This window comes from Podarcis filfolensis (genome assembly GCF_964270895.1).
Source record: "Podarcis filfolensis genome assembly, chromosome: 3".
Lineage (NCBI taxonomy): Eukaryota > Metazoa > Chordata > Lepidosauria > Squamata > Lacertidae > Podarcis > Podarcis filfolensis.
Genome location: NC_139606.1, coordinates 64,510,935 through 64,530,759, shown reverse-complemented (window position 1 = coordinate 64,530,759; position 19,825 = coordinate 64,510,935). Strand labels below are relative to the sequence as shown.

Here is a 19,825-nt window from a genome sequence, read left to right as displayed (position 1 = left end):
GGAATAATATATTGCTCCCTTCACAACAGTGACATGTATACTGAGCAGCCACGGACTCCAGAGAATTTAAATTGGCTTTGCAGCCACATTTTCAGGGGTATAAAATGCTTTCCAGCGGCACTTTATGGACTGGCTTAGTATTTCAGTTATCTAAAGCCAAAATGCTCTTGAGCATAAAACACACACACTGCTTAAGAGATAGTTAACTCTTCACCTAATGAAATCATGATTGCTATTTCAGAAATGAAATAGGACCACTTAATTAGATATAAGGCCTTCCTTTAAAGTACTCTTTCTTTTTCACTTAGCTCAAAGTGAATTCATTTTTAAACCAAAACTTTCAGACTGAAGGATGGAATTTTTATCCTAATCGTAATAGCACCATTATGGGGTTCAAATATTCATAGGAATCACTTCCGGTGCTGCCGCCATGGTGAACAGCGGATCCCACGATTGCGGATGTCAGCCATGCAGTTTATTAAGGATAATCTGGGAGTAAAATCCTGGGCCCATTTGGATCACCATGTGTGTAGCCTCTCTGCATGCATATACTGGTTACACAGAGAGCTTCTTCTCACACATGTAGGACATGCGGGTGGTGAGGATGGAGCCACTGGGTGTGTTGACATCAGGCCTATCTTGTCCACAAGGTCCTCACATGTTCTTTTAATGTTTATCTGAACTCCCCTATTGTCATAGCATATGGCATTTCACCAGCATTAAAAGACAAATTAGTAGCTAGGGACGCGGGTGGCGCTGTGGGTTAAACCACAGAGCCTAGGACTTGCCGATCAGAAGGTCGGTGGTTCGAATCCCCGCGACGGGGTGAGCTCCCGTTGCTCGGTCCCTGCTCCTGCCAACCTAGCAATTCGAAAGCACGTCAAAGTGCAAGTAGATAAATAGGTACCGCTCCGGTGGGAAGGTAAACGGTGTTTCTGTGCACTGCTCTGGTTCGCCATAAGCAGCTTAGTCATGCTGGCCACATGACCTGGAAGCTGTACGCTGGCTCCCTTGGCCAATAAAGCGAGATGAGTGCTGCAACCCCAGAGTCGGTCACGACTGGACCTAATGGTCAGGGGTCCCTTTACCTTTAAGACAGAGCTATTGCCTGTCAGCAGCTACCACAGTGAAATTCTGTATTAATAACATTATGCAAAGACATTTCAAATAAGGGATAGAAATTCAGTGTAGCATGGGCACATGTGTTGATTGTCTGTGTATCTGAAAGAATTTTGGCCTCTGTTCATCACAGAGTCAACTACCAGTGAAATCCTCTATACGAGGGATAGGAAATTTATGGTCTTCTAGATGTTGTTGTACTACAATTCACATCATCCCTGACCACTGGCCATATTGTCTGGGGCTGATGGGAGTTGGAGTCCAATAACATCTGGATGGTGACAGGTTCCTCACCCCGATATACTTTGAAATATTTATATATAATGAGATGGGTACTGAAAAGCCACAAAGCAGACATGCCCTACCACCCTACCAAGTTTAGCTCCATCAGTGTATATTACTCTGTGTTATCACAGCAATACACCCACATTTAGGGTCATCTTGAAAAGCCTTAAGTGTCCCACTAAGTAACATTGCCCCAAATAATCTGGATCTTTCACTCTCAGACCAGCCATACAGGATCATTACTTAGTGTAAAAGAACATTATGAACATTGCCGGAAATCCTCTGTGATGTTTGGCGTGTTAGTATACAACATAAACAATTAAACTGGAGGAAGGAAATGAAGGTGTAAAATCCTCTGGAGGTAATTTCCCCACTGGGTTATATAAAGTTGATCTCTTCACTGATCTGAAACTTAAGTACAGCAACTTTATGCTTGAATAGTTTTATAGTCTGCTGTAGTAAAACATCTCATTTATGCTGGGCTATGTTCTTGTCGGCAAATCTTCACAAGCTTTTGCACACTTTAATTAAATAATTATCGCCATATCCCTGTGAGCCTTGAAAGGTGTCAAAGCTGTTCTACTGAAGCAGACAGTAGATGTTATTAAACGCCTTCTTGGGGGGGGGGACTGAGTGTGTTGGGTCACTGCAGTTATGTAGTGTCAACATTAACTAGCTGTATTTGTCTTCTAATCTTTCATTAAGGTGTTGTTGTTTTAAAAAAGAAATTATTAAAAGTTGAATTCAACTTGTAAAATTAATGGTTCCTATTCAGTAACTGCAGAAAGGGTTGTAGCTTAGCAACAGAGCTTCTGGTTTGTATGGCAGAAACCCAAGATTCCCTACCATTTCTAAATAAAACTGGGAATATTCCCTGTCTGAACCTTTGGACAGTTACTGCCAGTAAGTGCAGATCAGAGGGGGTTAACATCTGGCCCTTCGGATATTGTTGGACTCCATCAGCCCCAGCCAGCATGGCCAATGGCCAGGGATGAGGCAGACAATACTGAGCGAGATGGACCAATGGTTTGACTCAGTATAAGGCTATGTTCCTAACTAGTGAAGCTTACTGAATGCAGCAAGGTGGTCATAGTACTTGTGACATCATGTCCACCTGCAACCCCACCGTAATATTCCTGCAATGTTCCCTTGATGTTCTACCAAGGTTGCATTTGCACAGACACTTTACTATTGGAACTTCTCCTAGATCTGTTGCTGGATGTGCGTCTACTTGTGATAATCCATCATCTTCCATTTTGCTCTGTATCCAGTGCATGCGGCACTGCTTCCATTCCACTGCAGTTTCAGTTCTGCAAAAACATTATTCAGCTTGTTGTGATGATACCACATGACTTACAGGTGGGCACCAGCAAGGGTGGGCAAGAGAGAAGAGGCAGGAGCCTGCCTGCATGCTTCCCTGCCGTCCTCAGCCTTCTACCCACCTCCTTTCTAGGTTCAGGGCAGCAGCAGCCATTGCCTCCTTAGGATCCCTCAGCCAGGGATGGTTTCTGCTGCTTCCCTTTGTTTGCTTGGCCTTTCTCTTTGGGTGGTGCAGCAGCAGGGATTTGGTTCAGCAGCAGGGAGCCAGAAACAGGCAAAAGGAAGAGCTATTTCTGCCAGCTGACCTGCTTTCTCTTCCTCTTATGAACCAAGGTGGGCAAACTTCTGGCTTGTTGGATCCATTTTGCTGTGGAACCCCAATTTTATTTATTTATTTATATGTTTCATAAAATTTCTATATAGATTCATTGCTGCTGCTGCTGCTGTTGTTGTTTTAAAAAAAATCCTAAACATTTCCCAAAACAAATAAAAAAAAACATTATTGGTAAGAACAATTAAGACAATTAAAAGCACTAATAATATAAAAGCACACAATGCATGGGTAGGCTCGCCTAAACAAGAATGTCTTTAGCAGCAGGTGCCGAAAAGAGTTCAGTGAAGGCACCTGCCTGGTTTCAATAGGCAAGGAGTTCCAAAGTGCTCGCCGCACTACAAGATCTTTAAAAAGTTGCATCTAACTTAAGTCGAAAAGACAGGGGTTGGGTTTTTGTAAAAATAATAATTTTAAAATAAGGCTCAAGACCTTCGCAGAACCTCAAGACCAACCTAAATAATCCTGGTTAAACCCATCACTGCAACCTAATCTGTGTGGACCGGGTCCTACAGCGCACCTGTTCCGCAACCGTCTCCGTTTGTCCTCCCCGCAGAAACACGGCTTAGAAAAAAGAAGGCACCGCGCACGCGCACATTCGCCAGCGCTTCCCCGCCGTTGTGGGAGGGGGGGGCAGGCGCGTGCTAGCGCGAGAGGGGCAGTGGGCGGGGCCTTCGCGTCACTCTCGGCTTCCGCCTCCTTCCTCCGTCCGGCGGGTGAACTTTGAGGGGAGAATCTTCTTGTTGTTGTTTGGCTTTCCCCTCCCCCAACCCTCCCTTCGCTTCGTCTTCCTCTTCCTGGTTCAAGGATGGTCGCTGCGCTCCTTGGAGCTGCTCAGGAGCTCGTCTCTTCTTCCAGCCTCGCCGCCGCCGCAGGGCCCAGAAGGGGAAGCCGGAGAGGAGCCCCCAGGAGCTGATTCCAACCCTCTCAGGTGCGTCAGGCTGAGAAGAAGCAGCGGGTGGGAGGTTGCAGTTAGTGGCTTCGCCCCCACCTGTCGCTTACACACTTACACACACATGTGTGTGTTTATAGTTTTATATATAGAGGGAGAGACAGCTACTTCGTTGGTCTATGACTTGCAATAGGCCTTAATGGGGGGGGCGTTGTTACCGGCGCCTTGGCCTTGTTGGTATCCCTATTATCTGCATATTCTTATAATATGCACAATATAATGAATAATTCTCTTGCGGTTTTGTATCTCACTCTCCCCACCCCCCAACAGCCCCTCTTATAAGTTGTTGGGAGGAGCACGCTAATCTTCTCTCTCCTTCAAAAAACAAAAAATCTTTTTCTGGTATGTCACGTGCATGTACAGCCAGAGCTTATTATATTCGTGATTTATCTGATAATGTAGTTGGAAACAATCGTAGAATATTCGTAGCATCTTTGTTTATAAGCATACAGTGAGGTGGAAGGAGGGGAATACCCCACTGTCTTTGCCCAGTGTCTACTCCACTTTGAAATATGGTAGCAGTAGTTACTAAACTGTAGTTTAGTAAGGAATCCAGATTACATGGTTTTGAATGCGCACATAAGAATTCTTTGCCTATTTCACTTCCTGTCAGCTGATGTAGATTAAATGACCTGAGTAACAGATGGGTCCCAGAGTTCTTAATGCAAATAAATATGTATCAAGTTTTGTTTGTATCTGTGGCATAACTTCTTTGATGTACATGTATTAATCATGGCTTTCATTTGTTAAGTGCAAATATGGTTGATAGTATATGCAACAAAGAGTCTTGTGGCACCTTAAAGACCGTCAAATTTATTATGGTGGTCTATAAATGTTTATGCTGTAATTAATTTGTTAATCTTTTAAGATGCCATAAGGCTTTTGGTGTGTTTTGCTCCAAGAGAGTAACACAACTACCCCTTTGGAATAAGTTTGATTGTGTGGCTGATTTCCTCCTTGAGACAAAATGTCATGTGCTACCAACATTAATAGTCCTTTCACGAAGAGTTAAAAATACTGCCTGCATCCCTCATCTCTGCCTCCATCCCTCATCTGTCCAAATATTTTAGCTTTAAGGCAATGAGGGTGTGTTGTCGTATAAGGTGGCATAAGGCAAATTCTGAATGAATGCCCAGATATAAGCTTTCTGAGGAACAGGGTTGTGTTTTTTTAAGTTGTTAATCAGCAGGTATTCATGTGTCCTTGTTGTCATATTAACTTGGTGATTAAAGCAAGTCTCTCATGTTCATAGAATCTTAGAGTTGGAAGGGATCCCAAGGGTCATCTAGTCCAACCCCTTGCAGTGCAGGAATCTCAGCTAAAGCATCCATGACAGATGGCCGTCCAACCTCTGTTTAAAAACCTCCAAGGAAGGAGAGTCCACCATCTCTCTACTGCTGAACAGCTCTTCCTGTCAGAAAGCTTTTCCGAATGTTTATTTGGAATCTCCTTTCTTGTAACCTGAAGCCATTGGTTCAAGTCCTACCCTCCAGAGCAGGAGAAAACAAGCATGCTTCCTCCACCATGTGACACCCCTTAAGATATTTGAAGATAACTATCATATATCCTCTGTCTCCTTTTTTACAGGCTAAAGATACCTAAGTCCTTCAAGTGCTCCTCATAAGGTTTAGTTTCCAGACCCTTGATCATCTTGGGTGCCCCCTTCTGCACATGTTCCAGCTTGTCAACATCCATCTTAAATTGTAGTGCCCAGAATTGGACACAGTATGTCAAGTATGGTCTGAGTAAGATCCTTTTCTCATGCACTGCTAAAAAGCCAGGTGCCCCCCGTCCTATTGAAATTCATTTTGTTAGCTTGTGCCCAGTTCTCCAATCTGTTAAAGTTATTTTGAATTTTGATTCTGCGGCATTAGCTACTCCTCCCAGTTTGATGTCATCTGCAAATTTGATGAGCATCCCCTCAATTCCTTCATCCTATAAAGATGTTGAACAACAACGGGCCCAGAACAGAACCACTCGTCACTTTTTTCCAGGATGACGAGGAACCATAAATGAGTACCTCTTGGGATTTAGACTATATCTTGGGTGCATGGTCTCCATCCATTTGTAATCGCATGCCTATTTTTAAATAACACCATTTCATAATTAACTAGTCTTATATTTCGAGATGAAGGGTACAGATCCACTGGTGAATTCACCCTTTAGAGATAGTAATGTTTTGAATTATATTTAGAATTAGAAAACAAATTTGGAGGGAAGAATATTTATCTTGTGAAAATATTGTTGTTGTAAGCATAAACTGATTAAGATATATTTACTTTTTACTCAGGACTTACATTTTAGATATAATTTTGACAAGTGTTGTGGCTCCTTCACATGCTACTATTTATCATTCTTGCCTTGAAACCATTTGCAGTTAGAGATTAAACCACAGTTTCTGATCAAACCCCAGAATATTTTTTCGTGGGTGGGTGAGAGAGAGAGAGGGGAGATGGGACACAGCACTCATTCTCTGTTCAATAAACTATGGATTCTTACCTATACATTTGGATCGGGCCTTTATTGTTAATAAACCAAAGTATACTAATCCATGCAGAAATGTAAATGGATGTCAATCTGTATTACAGAGATTAAACACTGCTAGTGAAACATAAAAATGAGTGGCCGTCGAAAGCGTGCTCCTCCATCGAGGATGAATGATGAGAAAAAGAAGCAGCTCTGCTGGAATATGCATGATGACTGTAAAAATGAAGTGATAGATTTGGATGCAGTGGATGAAGACCAACCTCTTGCAGGTACAAGCTCATCTTTTACAACACATGTTGTTATAAATGATGATAGCACTGATGAAGTTTCGACGCTCAAAGTAAACAACCTAAAATCATTGAGCATTTCAACCATTTTGGATGAAGCAGAAGATTCCTGCCATCTCTTGACTTCTATATCCATACAGCTAAATATTGTGATTTTTCCTTATATTTCTGATTCTAACTGGAAAACCTTACTTGGAGAATTCATTCTGCAACCTCTTCCTGGTCAACAACTAAGTGAGAATGTCCATAAAAAGAGTTTTACATTGATGAGAGCAGAACCTAGTGATCATTTGCGAATCTGTATTCATGCAAAGAACGATGAGAGGGAAGAATCATTACAGAACACTTACCAAGAAGACGTGTTAGTTGAATCATCTTTAAATAATGAAATGTTAGAAGACTTGATGTGGCTGCAAAAGAAGAGAGTAATTGTACTTTGTCAAAGATCCGGAGATGGCCAGTGCTTAAAGGTACTTGATTTACCTAATTAATAAGACTTCCTAACTGCTAAGAATAAGCCATTTATTTCGTACTTGGAATTAACATATTACGTGAACATCTGGCAGCACCATAATATGATTCAAACAGTACCCTTTCTGTTTGATTTTCAGAGAATTGTCTCTATTTACATTAACGATATTGTCATGCATCTTTATTCAGAATTAAATTCCATTGAGTTCATTATGCACATAATCCTAAATATGTGTAGGATTGCAATGTAAGATTGGTCCAATGAATATTAAAAATAAGCCAAATGCTTGCCTGCAACATGAACATTATAGGTAGTTTTTTTGGTAAGATTTAGTTTAGCATATCCTAGTATCCAGGAAGCTGTAGTTTACATTATAATCAGGATTACATGTAGAATCCTCAATTTATGCTTGACTAAGGCTTACATCTGATGGACTTTGGGCTCCCACAGAGAGCATTGGCATTTCACACCTGAAGGTTTATGTTATTAGGGAAGTAGGATTATTTTCAGAGTTCTAAATGTCACTTATTTGCACTGTCTGCTATCTAGATTTTGGGCATAATTCAAACAGCAGTTGGCTGAAGGATTTATTGGTTACAGTTTTTGACTAAGAGCTGAGAGACCAGGGTTCTAGCCATGAAGCTCACTAGGGGACCTTGGGCCAGTCAATGTCTCTCAGCCTAGCCTACTTCACAGGGTTGTTATAAGGATAAAATGGAGAGATGGAGAACCACTGAGCTTCTTGGAGGAAAGGTGGGACATAAAAGCAAGCAAGCAAAAAATAAAATAAGGCATCTGGGGATTGGGTAGACTGTTTTTCCTTGGGTATTGTTGCTTTGATCCATGGCTGTGCTTATGGGAAAATAATTATAATGGAAAATCTAATAATGGATCTCCCACAAACATATCATTTGGTCCTTCAGCCACAAGTTGCCAAAGTGGTCACCTATGAACCCTGCAATTCTAGCCCTGTTTACTTGGAAGTAAGTCCTATTAAATTCAGTGGGGGGGTTGCTCATGGGTAAGCAAGTTTAGAATTCCAGTTTAGTCACCAATAAGCTTATGATCTTTTTCTCACATTTTTTCTCCTTTTCTTGCACGTTCCAAAATTCATCTAAAAATTACATTCACAGGTTGGAATGTATCTTCTTGAAGTTGGCTTAAGCAAGCTAGAATTCCTTAGTGATGGTGGTGGCAGAATAAAAAAAGCTAATCAACTTATTCAAAAACTGATGGAAAAATTCTACCACTTCATAATTCCAGGTAATCTCATTTGATAATATTGACACATATTAGTTATACCATTAAAACACATATATGAGTTTTGGAGGAAATGTTCTTATCTTGGTGTTACATTTAGGTGACCTTAATTTATCTTCTAAATACTGTTTCTGGAGTAAAGAAGGTCTTAGCTTCTCTTAATGTGTGGGAAGCAGAGCATAAATTATTTGACTTTTGATACTTTTAACTTGCGTAAACTGCACACATACACAGAACATTCTCTGGTACAGCAAAGTAACAGGACATACTTCATTCAGCTCAGGGGTGAGGTTTCTGGAGATAATAAAGAAATGAAATGCCTGCCAAATGACATAAAGGTATATGGAAACGTGGCCTAGAGTTGGGTGTGCCTTTATATAAAGAGCAAAATAGGTATGATTCAGAATCATGTAGAAATATATCCCTATATGTCCTGCACTATCATTCAATTGTTGGTCTAGGACTCTAGGCAATACCTGTGCTATGTTAGTCAAATCTATGCTAATAATATTTATTCATATGCAAATAAGCAATAACTTTATTAGAAAGATAATGTTTTGACCTCCAGACTCTGTAGAGAACATCAGTCCGAACTACTGTACCCAAATGGTCAATGGTTGCACAATATTGCTAGAGATGTGTCATGTAAATTGGCATGCTTTCTTTTGAAATTGGTGAAATTGTGCTGAGTAAATGAAACCGACAACTCTGTTTTGTGCATTTTTAGATGTCTATCTTTAGTTAAATATATGTATTCTTGGCTCATAATGTGTAAAGTGCACATAATGTGTAAAATAGTCACAATTCGCTTGTAAAGTTGAAAAAAAAGTGATGATTGAGTATAGTGAATCAATGCATAAGTTGCACATTATTACCAGTGGAGACCCACACAAAATGGCAGAGGAGAGTGGAAGAAAAATAACTTGGCCTTGCATTTTTAAATGTCTTTTGATTCTTCATTCTCTCCCTTCATCATTTGCTCAAGCCCTTACATGTTCCTCTTCCTTCTGCTCAACCCTATCCCTGTTCATAGTCACTCCACTTATTTTTCTTACTTCATATAGTGAGGGTGGGAAGTGGTTGGCTATTAAAGGATAGCATCTGGTTTTCTGCATCACAGCTGCTGCAAGAGGATTTGTTCATCAGTAGCAAATTTAATCAACACATTAATTATAATATTATCACCTTCACTGTTCACCAAGTACAAGGAAAATGTTGTGAATGAAATCAAGATTTTGTTTTTAAAAATTGCGAACTGATGTTGGTACTGTAAGCTTTTTAAATAATGGAAATAAATTATAATTTCTTAAAACAAACTCAGTACTTTAAAAATTGTATTCTAGCCAGTTCCTAGTATTATTTATTGGTCATGTTTTTGATCTTAAAAGAGACCCAAGTTCTCTTCTTCCCCTCCAAGAACTATTTGGTATTGTACCTAAGATTGGCAACAACATGGTACTGGATTAATATTTCTTAGTACAGGGGTACTATTTTTACCCATTTGTTTTGTTACTTCATTGCAGTATGTTTAAGGTATTGCAAACATTACTGACTGTGAATCAGTGCCATACGGTTCTTTTAGATATTCTGGAGGAAGATGAGGAGGAATCCGATAGAGATATAGAGCGGCAAAATATTGAAGAGCTTTATGACTATGTGAGGCATACACACCAAAAAGAAATTCAGTTTTTGAAGGAGAACGTACAGCACACTGCACTGATTCCTGTATTGAGGCCATACCAAACTGAGGCTGTAAACTGGATGCTGCAACGTGAGAACTTCAAAAATGTACCAACCAATGGCAAGTATCTAGAAAAAGGCAACATAAATATATATCTTGATTACGTTGATACTGATAGAAATTCATGATAATGTATTCGTTATAAGAAAGTCGCACATAATTCCCCCACCTCAAGTAGCAAAAATTTGATGCCCTGCTTGTGTGAATAGAACTGCTTTCTGCTAAGGCAAAGTTGCCAATGAATACAACCCATTGTGCATCCTGAATTGCTGATCTGAGACATGTTCATATTGCATACATCAGCACTTAGTTTATACACAACATAAGGGTTGTTTGTGTTTCTAACATAGCAGGTGTGGCATTAATATGCATCACTTGGTTCAGAAGTGGCTAATTATGAATAGAACCCCCTTTAGGGAAATTTCATTTCCCCTCTCCCATATTTATATTTTTGGCAATTTCCTTCCTAGTTATTGCTTATTTCCTTGATGCTGTAGCCAGGAAATGTATGTAACCTGAATCTTAGATTATTCTGTCTGGAATATAGTAGGTACTCCATGTAAATTTCCATTTAGGGCAACTGGGATCTGGGGATGGCTTAAATGCTGGAAACCTTATGAGCTCTGAGAATTGGTTTCTGTAGATTACCTGTGATTCATAGTTCCTATTTAATTTACACGATTATCTTGAGAAGGAATAAAATAGACCTACCATAGCACACTAGCTAAGAGAGTAAGCTGTGGGTCAGAAAGTCTCTGGTTCATATCTAATCATGATCATAAACCCACTAGTTGGTCTTAGGCATGTACTTGGACAAGTTGTCTTTCAAGCTTCTTGATCTGTAAAACTGGGCTTAATAATGCTGGTTTACTTTATGGGATTACTGTAAGGATTTGTGTACATAAAACACTATAAAGTACTAAGAGGTGGTGTTATCCAGATTTACAATCTGGTCATTTAAGGGTCTTGTAACTTATTTGTACTGGGTTCATTTAATCTTATAGAAGCTGAAGGGGCATTGGTCTGTAACAGAACATAGGGCTCGAGGGATTGTGGAATGATCAAATAAGATTCCTCGGAGCTTCAGTTTCTGTACTTTCAACTTTGAAGATAAGCGAAGAAGCAGTCAAAATAAATTTAAATCATATGAGTAGCATTTGTATGAATCTCATTGTTTTCTTCTTTCTCTCAGTAGAAAATGCACTCCACTTCTTATGGAGAGAGTTTATTACTTTAGATGGACTAAAACTGTACTATAATCCTTTTACTGGCTGGTAAGGATTATTGGTCTTATTATTACAGCCAAAGTGCATACAATTTAAGTAATTGTGTTTAATGCTATAAATATCACTCCAGCTCTTGTTTTATGAAAATGCCTTAATGTGACTATTTCCTAGATTTAAACAATAAGAAATTATATAAATATCTTTTGAATACTTCTGAAGATGAGAAAGGAAAATATGACAGAGATTGGGAAAGGAATTAAAACTGTTAGTGTGAGTTCATAGACCCATAGAATTGTAACTTGAAAGGGACCCTGAGGGTCATGTAGACCAACCCCCTGCAACACAGAAATCTCAACACATGGTTCCCCATCCAATTTGAAAGCATATTGGATCCTGCTTCGTTTTGCAAATGAGCAGTTTTATTTAATTCTGTGCTTGATTGATAATGAAATATATATCGTTTCCTTTCTGTTCTTAAAAAAATGTGTAGGTACTAGGATTAAAGCAACTCTTATGATGGATTTTGTTATGTGTATATCTTAAATATTAGAGATTGGGTTGTCCACGATCCTCCTCCAAATGCACGTACTTCTAGAATGTTACCTACTTCAGAAAATGCCAATGTAGTCATTTACTTCTGTTAAATTTGTGATCAGAAATTATACATACACATAACATGTTCTTAACTAGGATGAATCTTTGGTCTTCAGCATTATTCGTGAACGCCCAGTTGCTGGGCCTCAGTGGCCTGGAGGAATATTGGCAGATGAGATGGGCCTTGGAAAAACAGTAGAAGTATTGTCCCTTATCCTGACACACACTCGAAAGGATGTTAAACAGGATGCTCTGATGTTACCTGAGGTGAGAAATTTGTAGTAGGTGTGGGAATGAAGCAAATGGTTCCAATACTCGAGAAGTGTTTTGGGCCTTGCCGGGGTAGGTGGTGAGGGGAGAAGAGACCATTCTTGGTAGCAGAACATTGAGCTAGGGGTTTATTAGAACTGCTCTTTTATGTTTATGTTCATAATAAATTATTCATTTTTTTCATTTCCACAAGTCTTTAGTTTCATGTCCATCCATAATCAAATCCCATTTTATTAAAAATAGGGGGGGGGGGAGTTCTAGGGAGTTTAAGCATATTTATACAAAAACAAACATGGGACTGGTTGCTTAACAGTGTATCTTCAGCATTAATAAATACAACTTTAAAATCTTTGTATAAATTGAGCAAGAATTTACCACTCAGTCTCGGATTTATGTTGGACCAGACTGCATGCTTATTTTTCGACATGCCTCATTTTTTTCGACTGAAGTTCTTACTATTATACAATAGATTACCGGTTACCATCTAGAACCAAATGCCAAATTGGTCCAGAATTGAACCTCCTGAATTGAACAAATTGATATACAACCTACATAATCTGGTTGAGCATAATAAATTTAGTATTAGACAATTTTAGAAGATACCAGAAGCACCAAGTTTCACAGAATAGGGTTCATGAAAGTCAGGAAAATTGTTTTTGTTGACAAAATTTATGTACTTCTCCTAGGGCCAAGCAAAATATACAGCATTCACTAGGCTAAGCTTATTGAGAGATGATCTTTATTTGTAAATTACTAGAATAACAAATTTCAGGTCAATGTACAACCTTATTTGTTTTTTTCTATGTTTTGAAGACCTTGCCTCATACCTGTGCATTGCTGTAGCTCATATTCTATATACTAGGGCCAATCTGGTAATAGCAAATTAATATTTTCTCTGTGCCCAGTCAATTTATTATTAACTTTTTCTTTTACTATTTTATGTTGGTCATTATCAAACTCTCATTTTGTCCCATGATGTCGTTCCTTTTGTACAAAGACTTCTGCTTATCTGGTGGAATTTCCCCTCTTCTCTCCTCCTGCCCACCACCAAATTTTTAAATACCTTTAAATATTAGTTTTTCACTTCAGCTGGGATATCTGTTTGATATCACCAATCTTAACCATATTTTTAGTGAATTGTTACTGTTTGCCATTGCATTGTCACAGCAAGCATTACATCCCCAGCCTTAGTTTTTCTATGTGTTTTCAAAACTGGAGAGTCAGTAGTTAATATTCAAATATTCTTGGCATGCTTGTTTAAGATACATTAATTGTTCGTCAGACTCAGTGATGCAAATGTTAATTTTGTGAAGCAGGACAGCATGGTAGCTGAACATAAATCTGATATTGTTAAAATTATCTCTTAGGGTTTTTTGGTAAACTTCTTTGTTCCGCCTCAACCTAGTGAAGGAAGCAAAAAGAAAAGCATAAAGAAAATGGAACTTAAATTGAAGGAAAAAGTGCACTATCCTAGTAAGTGTTCTTCAGTAGGTTTAATTTGCCAGAAGCAATAATAAGAAATATGTACCATTCACAGTAGAGTTGGTACTGGGTCTAAAGGCTCCTTTCTGCAGAAACATCTAACTAGACTACTTTGAATTTGTGGGCAAAGAGTGGTAGAACTTTGTTGAATACAAAATATTTAAAAGCCTTACAGCACAGCCAGGCCAATATTTATTTGCCATTATACACTATGTGTATATACATTCTGCCTTTGTTTCCTACTATTCTTTGTACCAATTTGGTGCAACATATTTGCAGCTACATTTATTGCTGCATAAAAATGATTGCAGAGATTGATAATATAATATAAAATAACTGACAGATCAGTACTGCAGGACATATTTCAGATTTCTGTATATTACAGAAGAGCCAAAGTCCATGTATTAGCATTGCATGTGTTACATTTTACTTTGATACACAGATGCAGACATGGTTCCCATATCAGTAGGAGGACTCATTCAGATGTCTCAAGCATACATTAGGGAACACTGTTGAGTAGTTGTTGAGGCTCGCATGAGATCGAAGGAAAAATGGGTTGTGGTCTTTCAAAAAAAAATAAAAACCTTTTAACATGAAAATCATTTGTAGCATATATGTAATGAATAAAGCATTTACTACCAAGCCCCCCAAATTTATCTTTATTTATTGAGTTTTTAGTATATGATAATGATGCTTTTCACATCAGGTCCTAAATTGATTGCATGCAATTGAATAATTATGTTTAAGGGTTTTCCCCAAAAAATTATTTTAAATACTGCAATAGGTTCCTTTGATTTTGTTAACTTTTCCTAATAACTAGTTTTGCAGAATTGATTATAGATGAAAATTAATGTTACATCAATAAAAAAAGAATAGTCAGTGCTGCATTAGTATTGGATTGGATTTGAAATTGTCCATTACTTTGAGATATTTTTATAGAAAGTGATTCCTAAATAAATACATAAATACTGTTAAAATCTTAACATTATTTTGTGACCTCTTTTTGCACAACTCCTTATCATAGATATTTATGCCTTCACAATAGGTTTGCGAGTGATGCTCTTAACAGCTATAAAAGAAATGAATGTGAAGAAGGGAGCATCTATTGTGGCAATTTTTAAGTATGTCCATGCCATATACAAGTACGACACACACAGAAACCGTCGCATTCTTAAAAGGACTCTGGAAAAATTAATTGCAGAGAAGGTAGTGGAACAGGTCAAAGGTCATGGTCTTGCTGGTTCTTTCAAGCTGGGCAGAAACTACAAGGAACAGAAATTTTGTAATAAATTCAAAAAAGAGGTAACCTGGGAGTTTTTTTTTAATCCATGGAGGGAATAATTTCTGTTTAAGTGTTTTGATACATGTCCATTATAGTAGTTTTGGGAATGGGAGCAAATGAGAACAGATCAGCTAAGTCAGTTTGAACAAGAGTTGATAGAATTCAGGGGGTAATCGCTGTGTAGGAAATCTTATCTGGATTTGCCATTGGATATTTTCCGCCATCTGCTTTAATGACAGTAGTCTCAAAAGTTGTTGTGAGATATCTTCATATCAATCCCTGAACATTTTAATGGGTTGAAATAATTGCATGTAATTTAGGCCAGGGAGAACTGGGTATGAATCCCAATGGCTGATAATGAGGATGAATGTACTTATAATGTGCAGTAGATCTCTTGGGTGTAATGCTATTACACTGTTTAATGAATTACAGATGTGTTGCATTGTAGTTTGGGGTGTAGTTTCTCAGTGTTAAACTGCAGTGCTAAATTAGAGGACAAAAAGAACTGAAAATGTATAACGCACACATATTTATATATATATTCCTATATGCATTAAAATGTAAGATGTCAACACTCTGCAATTTGCATGGCCACTGATAGGCAACCTATCAGTGAGCTGTTTATTGGAAGGGGTGGGATGCTGTAGCAGAGTTTAATGGGGAAAGCCCTTCACACAGTAGTTGGGCAGGTAAGGGTTGAGATATAAAAGGGCGGTGGGGTTGGTTAGGTGTGTGGGAAGGGCAAAGGGGTTGGTGAACAGAGCAGGGGTGGCAACCCCTAGTAAGAGTGTGTGTGTGTTTCTTTGTTTGGAACTCCCTTTAAAAAGTCTTGTAAAAGTCTACTCAGTATCCTGAAAGTGTATTTTGTTCCAAACATCCACAGAATGCAGCATGCACTTTGGGACTTTTCCAGCTCCCCTTCCCTTGTGCCTCCTAATCAAGTGTTTGATTTAATCCAGAGTGTTTTTATGAAGCTGAAAAAGCAAAATAAGTTTATTTTATTTTGTTTGTTTGTTTTAGAAAATAAAAACTTCAGCTAGGGTTCAGAAGAAAAATTCACCAGAAAATAAGAATGAAACCAAAGAATTGGGAGATGAGGGCACGTGCTATCCAAATGGTCTTAAACTATCTCAGGCAGTAGACATCACAGCAGAAGAGCATGATTACTGTACAAGAAGCAAAGATAATACAAAATCAGAAATGGATCCTAAGGGCTGGATAATGCAAGAAGATTCTCTGTATAGAACTTCTGACTTGCAAGAAAATAGGCCTATTTCAAAAAACAAAACGTATTCTACTGACATTTCTAAAAAAGATGATGAAGCTGAAGAGCAGCAAGACAACTCAGAAGGCCAGTCTCCAGCCTCTCAAGAACACACTAGCATTTTTGTACCACATCCTGGTTCTATTTTTCCATTCAATACCTCTGATTATCGCTTTGAATGCATATGTGGTGAGCTTGGCTTGGTTGACTATAAGGCCCGTGTGCAGTGCCTGAACTGCCACCTGTGGCAGCATGCTGAGTGTGTGAACTACAAAGAAGAAAATCTAAAGATCAAACCCTTTTACTGTCCCCATTGCCTTGTAGCAATGAAACCAGTTCCAACAGGAGCTACTCTGATAATCTCTCCAAGTTCTATCTGCCACCAGTGGGTTGATGAGATTAACAGGCACGTGAGATCATCTTCTCTTCGAGTGTTGGTAAGAAAAGGTGTTGTTTCACAGCAACCAATAGGGGAAGTATACTATGTTGAGGCAGAGTGTAGCAAATGCAGTTATTAAGTGAGTAGAATGAAAATATTTTCACTCCTGGATAGTTGTTAAAATAAATGTCCAGCATTTCAGTACATTTTTATATTGGTAGTAATCCTTAAGATTTTATTTTTGCAGGATAGATTGATTTATATTAAGACAATTTAAATCAGTGATTTAAAATCAACAAGGAAAAAAATGCCAATGTAAATCAAGGGCTGTATCCAACAAAATTGTTCATGCAAATACTTCTCCTTTTGTCACAGAACTTCCTCTTATCTTCTGAAAAAGATTATTTCTTGTAAATCTTGGTTTCTAAAGTAGTCAGTTCTTGATTTAGCAATCATTTCTGTCATGAAACTTGAGAGCCAAATTATAGAGAACCTACTTTTTTTTAACCACAGCATGCTTAACTGTGAGTAAAGCTGTCATCATAGTGTTAAAATCCTACAAAGCAGGAAATTTTCAGCTTCTCAGTGTTCTGTGTCTCTCCCCCTCCCTCAATTTAATTGTCCATGCTTTCTCTCATGTGCATTGTGCCCAAATTTATGCAGGTTTATCAAGGAGTGAAGAAGCATGGTTTCTTGCAGCCTCACATCTTGGCAGAGCAGGAAGTAGTGATCACCACATATGATGTCCTTCGTAGTGAACTGAACTATGTGGACATTCCTCACAGTAATAGTGAAGATGGACGCCGTTTCAGGAACCAGAAGCGTTACATGGCTATCCCAAGTCCCTTGGTAGCTGTGGAGTGGTGGAGAATTTGCCTGGATGAAGCACAGATGGTAGAATGCACCACTGCAAAGGTGAGAATGAACATGAGTTGCTTGGGTATGACCCTGTTGAACATGTACAACATAAAATCAAATGAAAGAGCCTACTTGTATACCCTTTTAACACGCAGGCATATAAATTTGACCTTGACATTTATTCTTCTGAAGTGACTAATATAGTTTCCCTTGGAGGTGTTACTAAATGTTTTATCTGCCAGAGGTTTGACTTGCTATGAAGCTTAGTACTTTTTTATTATTTAATCTCTTAACACAATGTATTCTGACAGTTTAAAGAACTAGGTCATCATGTATATTACACTGCTTGATAGTTGAAAGCAAGATGTTAGTCTGTTTCAGTGCCTATCTAAACAGGCAGAGGGTCTGCCCTTGGGTCTAGAAGCTGTAAAACGGTCTTTATTGACATTAAGAAATATTAAACAGGACCATTTCAGCTATTTGCAAAGCGATACTGCTGTGAGTACCTGCTCACCTCCAGTAAAGGAATTTCTTGGTGGATGACATTGCATATTTGAACAGATAATCCTTTGAACAGTAACAATGTGATATTCTCATTCATTCTCTCTCTCTCTCTCTCTCTCTCTCTCTTTGTGGGTAGGTGTTGTGTATTGATCGGAATGAGAGAGAGAGATGTTGGAACACACCCACAATAGGTGTATCCTCATACAGATCAGATAGCTGTTCAGTTTTACTGAGGACCGCCATGTGTACAAATGAATAGACATCTGTAAAGTAGAGTGACGGAAAGAACCCAGACGACAGTGGGAATGAGGGGAATGGGTTCCAGAAGCGGGCTTGCTGAAGAAAGGAAGGGGAGGCTGAATTGCAGTGATATGGAGTGTAGGAAATTGGAACAATGTGTAAAAGTGTTACAGTTTGAAGAAACGAGAAGCTATGGAAAAGTATTCACACCATGTCTGTGAATATAAGGGGCTTTGTTCTGATGGCAAGATGCAGTAATGATGGCAGGCCAGGAACTCACCTGAGTAGGAAAATAGAAATGGAATGCTGTCTCAATACTTCAGTTTACATTGCTCAAATGTTCAGCCTATTTCATCCCTTCCCTGTTCACAAAACTGAGTTATAGCAGTGTGGACTGTGTAGATTGTTGGGATATTCCAGCTGAGCATTTTTCACTAGGACTCTTTCTACTGGTTGGTCTCTACAGGGGGATGAAATAGAAAGGTGGGGAACTACCATCTCGTCAGTTTCCTAAAGCAGTTAGTCTTCACTTACCATTGTGGTAGTCATCCTTGCCATTCAAGTCATGTAGAAAGTACATTTAGAAAGCGTGGTGACAGGTGGACCCTTAGTATTGCTTAATATTTTTGGGCTAAGCATGAGGTTGTTCCTAGTAGTCATGGGCTTTAATTATATTTTCTATAATATTTTATTAGGCTGCAGAAATGGCTCTCCGTTTGAGTGGAATCAATCGCTGGTGTGTCAGTGGCACACCAGTGCAACGAGGACTGGAAGGTGAATAGTATAGCTAATCTTCTGTCAACACTGGATTATGAGCACCTAATAATTGCATTTACAATTGGCATCTATTCGTTTTTAGTAATAAACTTAAGAAACGGCAACAACAAAAATATTTTTTTAAGCACTGGAAAGTTTTCTACCCTCTATCATTGCCACCATGCAGTAATCCTTGTTCAGGAAAGCCTCCTAAGAATTAGGAGGAAACTGGAAACTATCCTTCCATGAACTTCCATATAAAATTTACATTTGTGATTGAAGCCCAGATCTTGAAAAATGTCAGTGCTTTGAAATTGCTGGTGGACTCTGTGTGATGCTTATAAGGGGATGTACTGCTTATTTTAAGCTTTCACAAAGATTTGGTTGTATACGCAGCACCCAAGTTCCATCTCTCCTCCCCAAAGAAAGCAAGCGTGAAGAAATTTTACTTGTCAGGCTTAGCTAAGTTGCATTGTGTATAAGCTTTTTTTAAAAAAATTCTTGCTTGCAGTAAAATGTGCTGTTCCTTTGTCATAGATTTATATGGATTAGTACTGTTCCTTGGAGCTGATCCTTACTGGGTCAAATACTGGTGGGATCAGCTTCTGTATCGACCATACTGCAGGAAAAACACACAGCCTCTCTACAACTTCATAGCCAAGATAATGTGGAGGTCAGCAAAGAAGGACGTGATTGACCAAGTAAACACACAAGTT

General features: G+C 38.7%; 1 protein-coding gene across 4 annotated transcripts in view; it reads left to right on the top strand.

Moving 5' to 3' along the window:
- Window positions 1-3,717: 3,717 nt before the first annotated feature.
- SHPRH (SNF2 histone linker PHD RING helicase) overlaps window positions 3,718-19,825 on the top strand; it is a 37,882-nt gene continuing 21,774 nt past the window's right edge. The window contains exons 1-12 of one of the 4 annotated variants that reach the window (XM_083607565.1): window positions 3,718-3,986; window positions 6,596-7,251; window positions 8,387-8,516; window positions 10,096-10,314; window positions 11,450-11,528; window positions 12,191-12,341; window positions 13,712-13,817; window positions 14,872-15,128; window positions 16,129-16,809; window positions 17,415-17,666; window positions 19,049-19,127; window positions 19,647-19,810. In XM_083607565.1, coding sequence (XP_083463691.1) covers window positions 6,625-7,251; window positions 8,387-8,516; window positions 10,096-10,314; window positions 11,450-11,528; window positions 12,191-12,341; window positions 13,712-13,817; window positions 14,872-15,128; window positions 16,129-16,809; window positions 17,415-17,666; window positions 19,049-19,127; window positions 19,647-19,810 — 2,745 coding nt within the window. In that variant the 5' untranslated portion in view covers window positions 3,718-3,986; window positions 6,596-6,624. Of the gene's footprint in view, window positions 3,987-6,595; window positions 7,252-8,386; window positions 8,517-10,036; window positions 10,315-11,446; window positions 11,529-12,190; window positions 12,342-13,711; window positions 13,818-14,871; window positions 15,129-16,128; window positions 16,810-17,414; window positions 17,667-19,048; window positions 19,128-19,646; window positions 19,811-19,825 lie in introns of those variants that run through there. The other 3 variants (XM_083607564.1, XM_083607567.1, XM_083607566.1) reach the window with 3 other exon arrangements.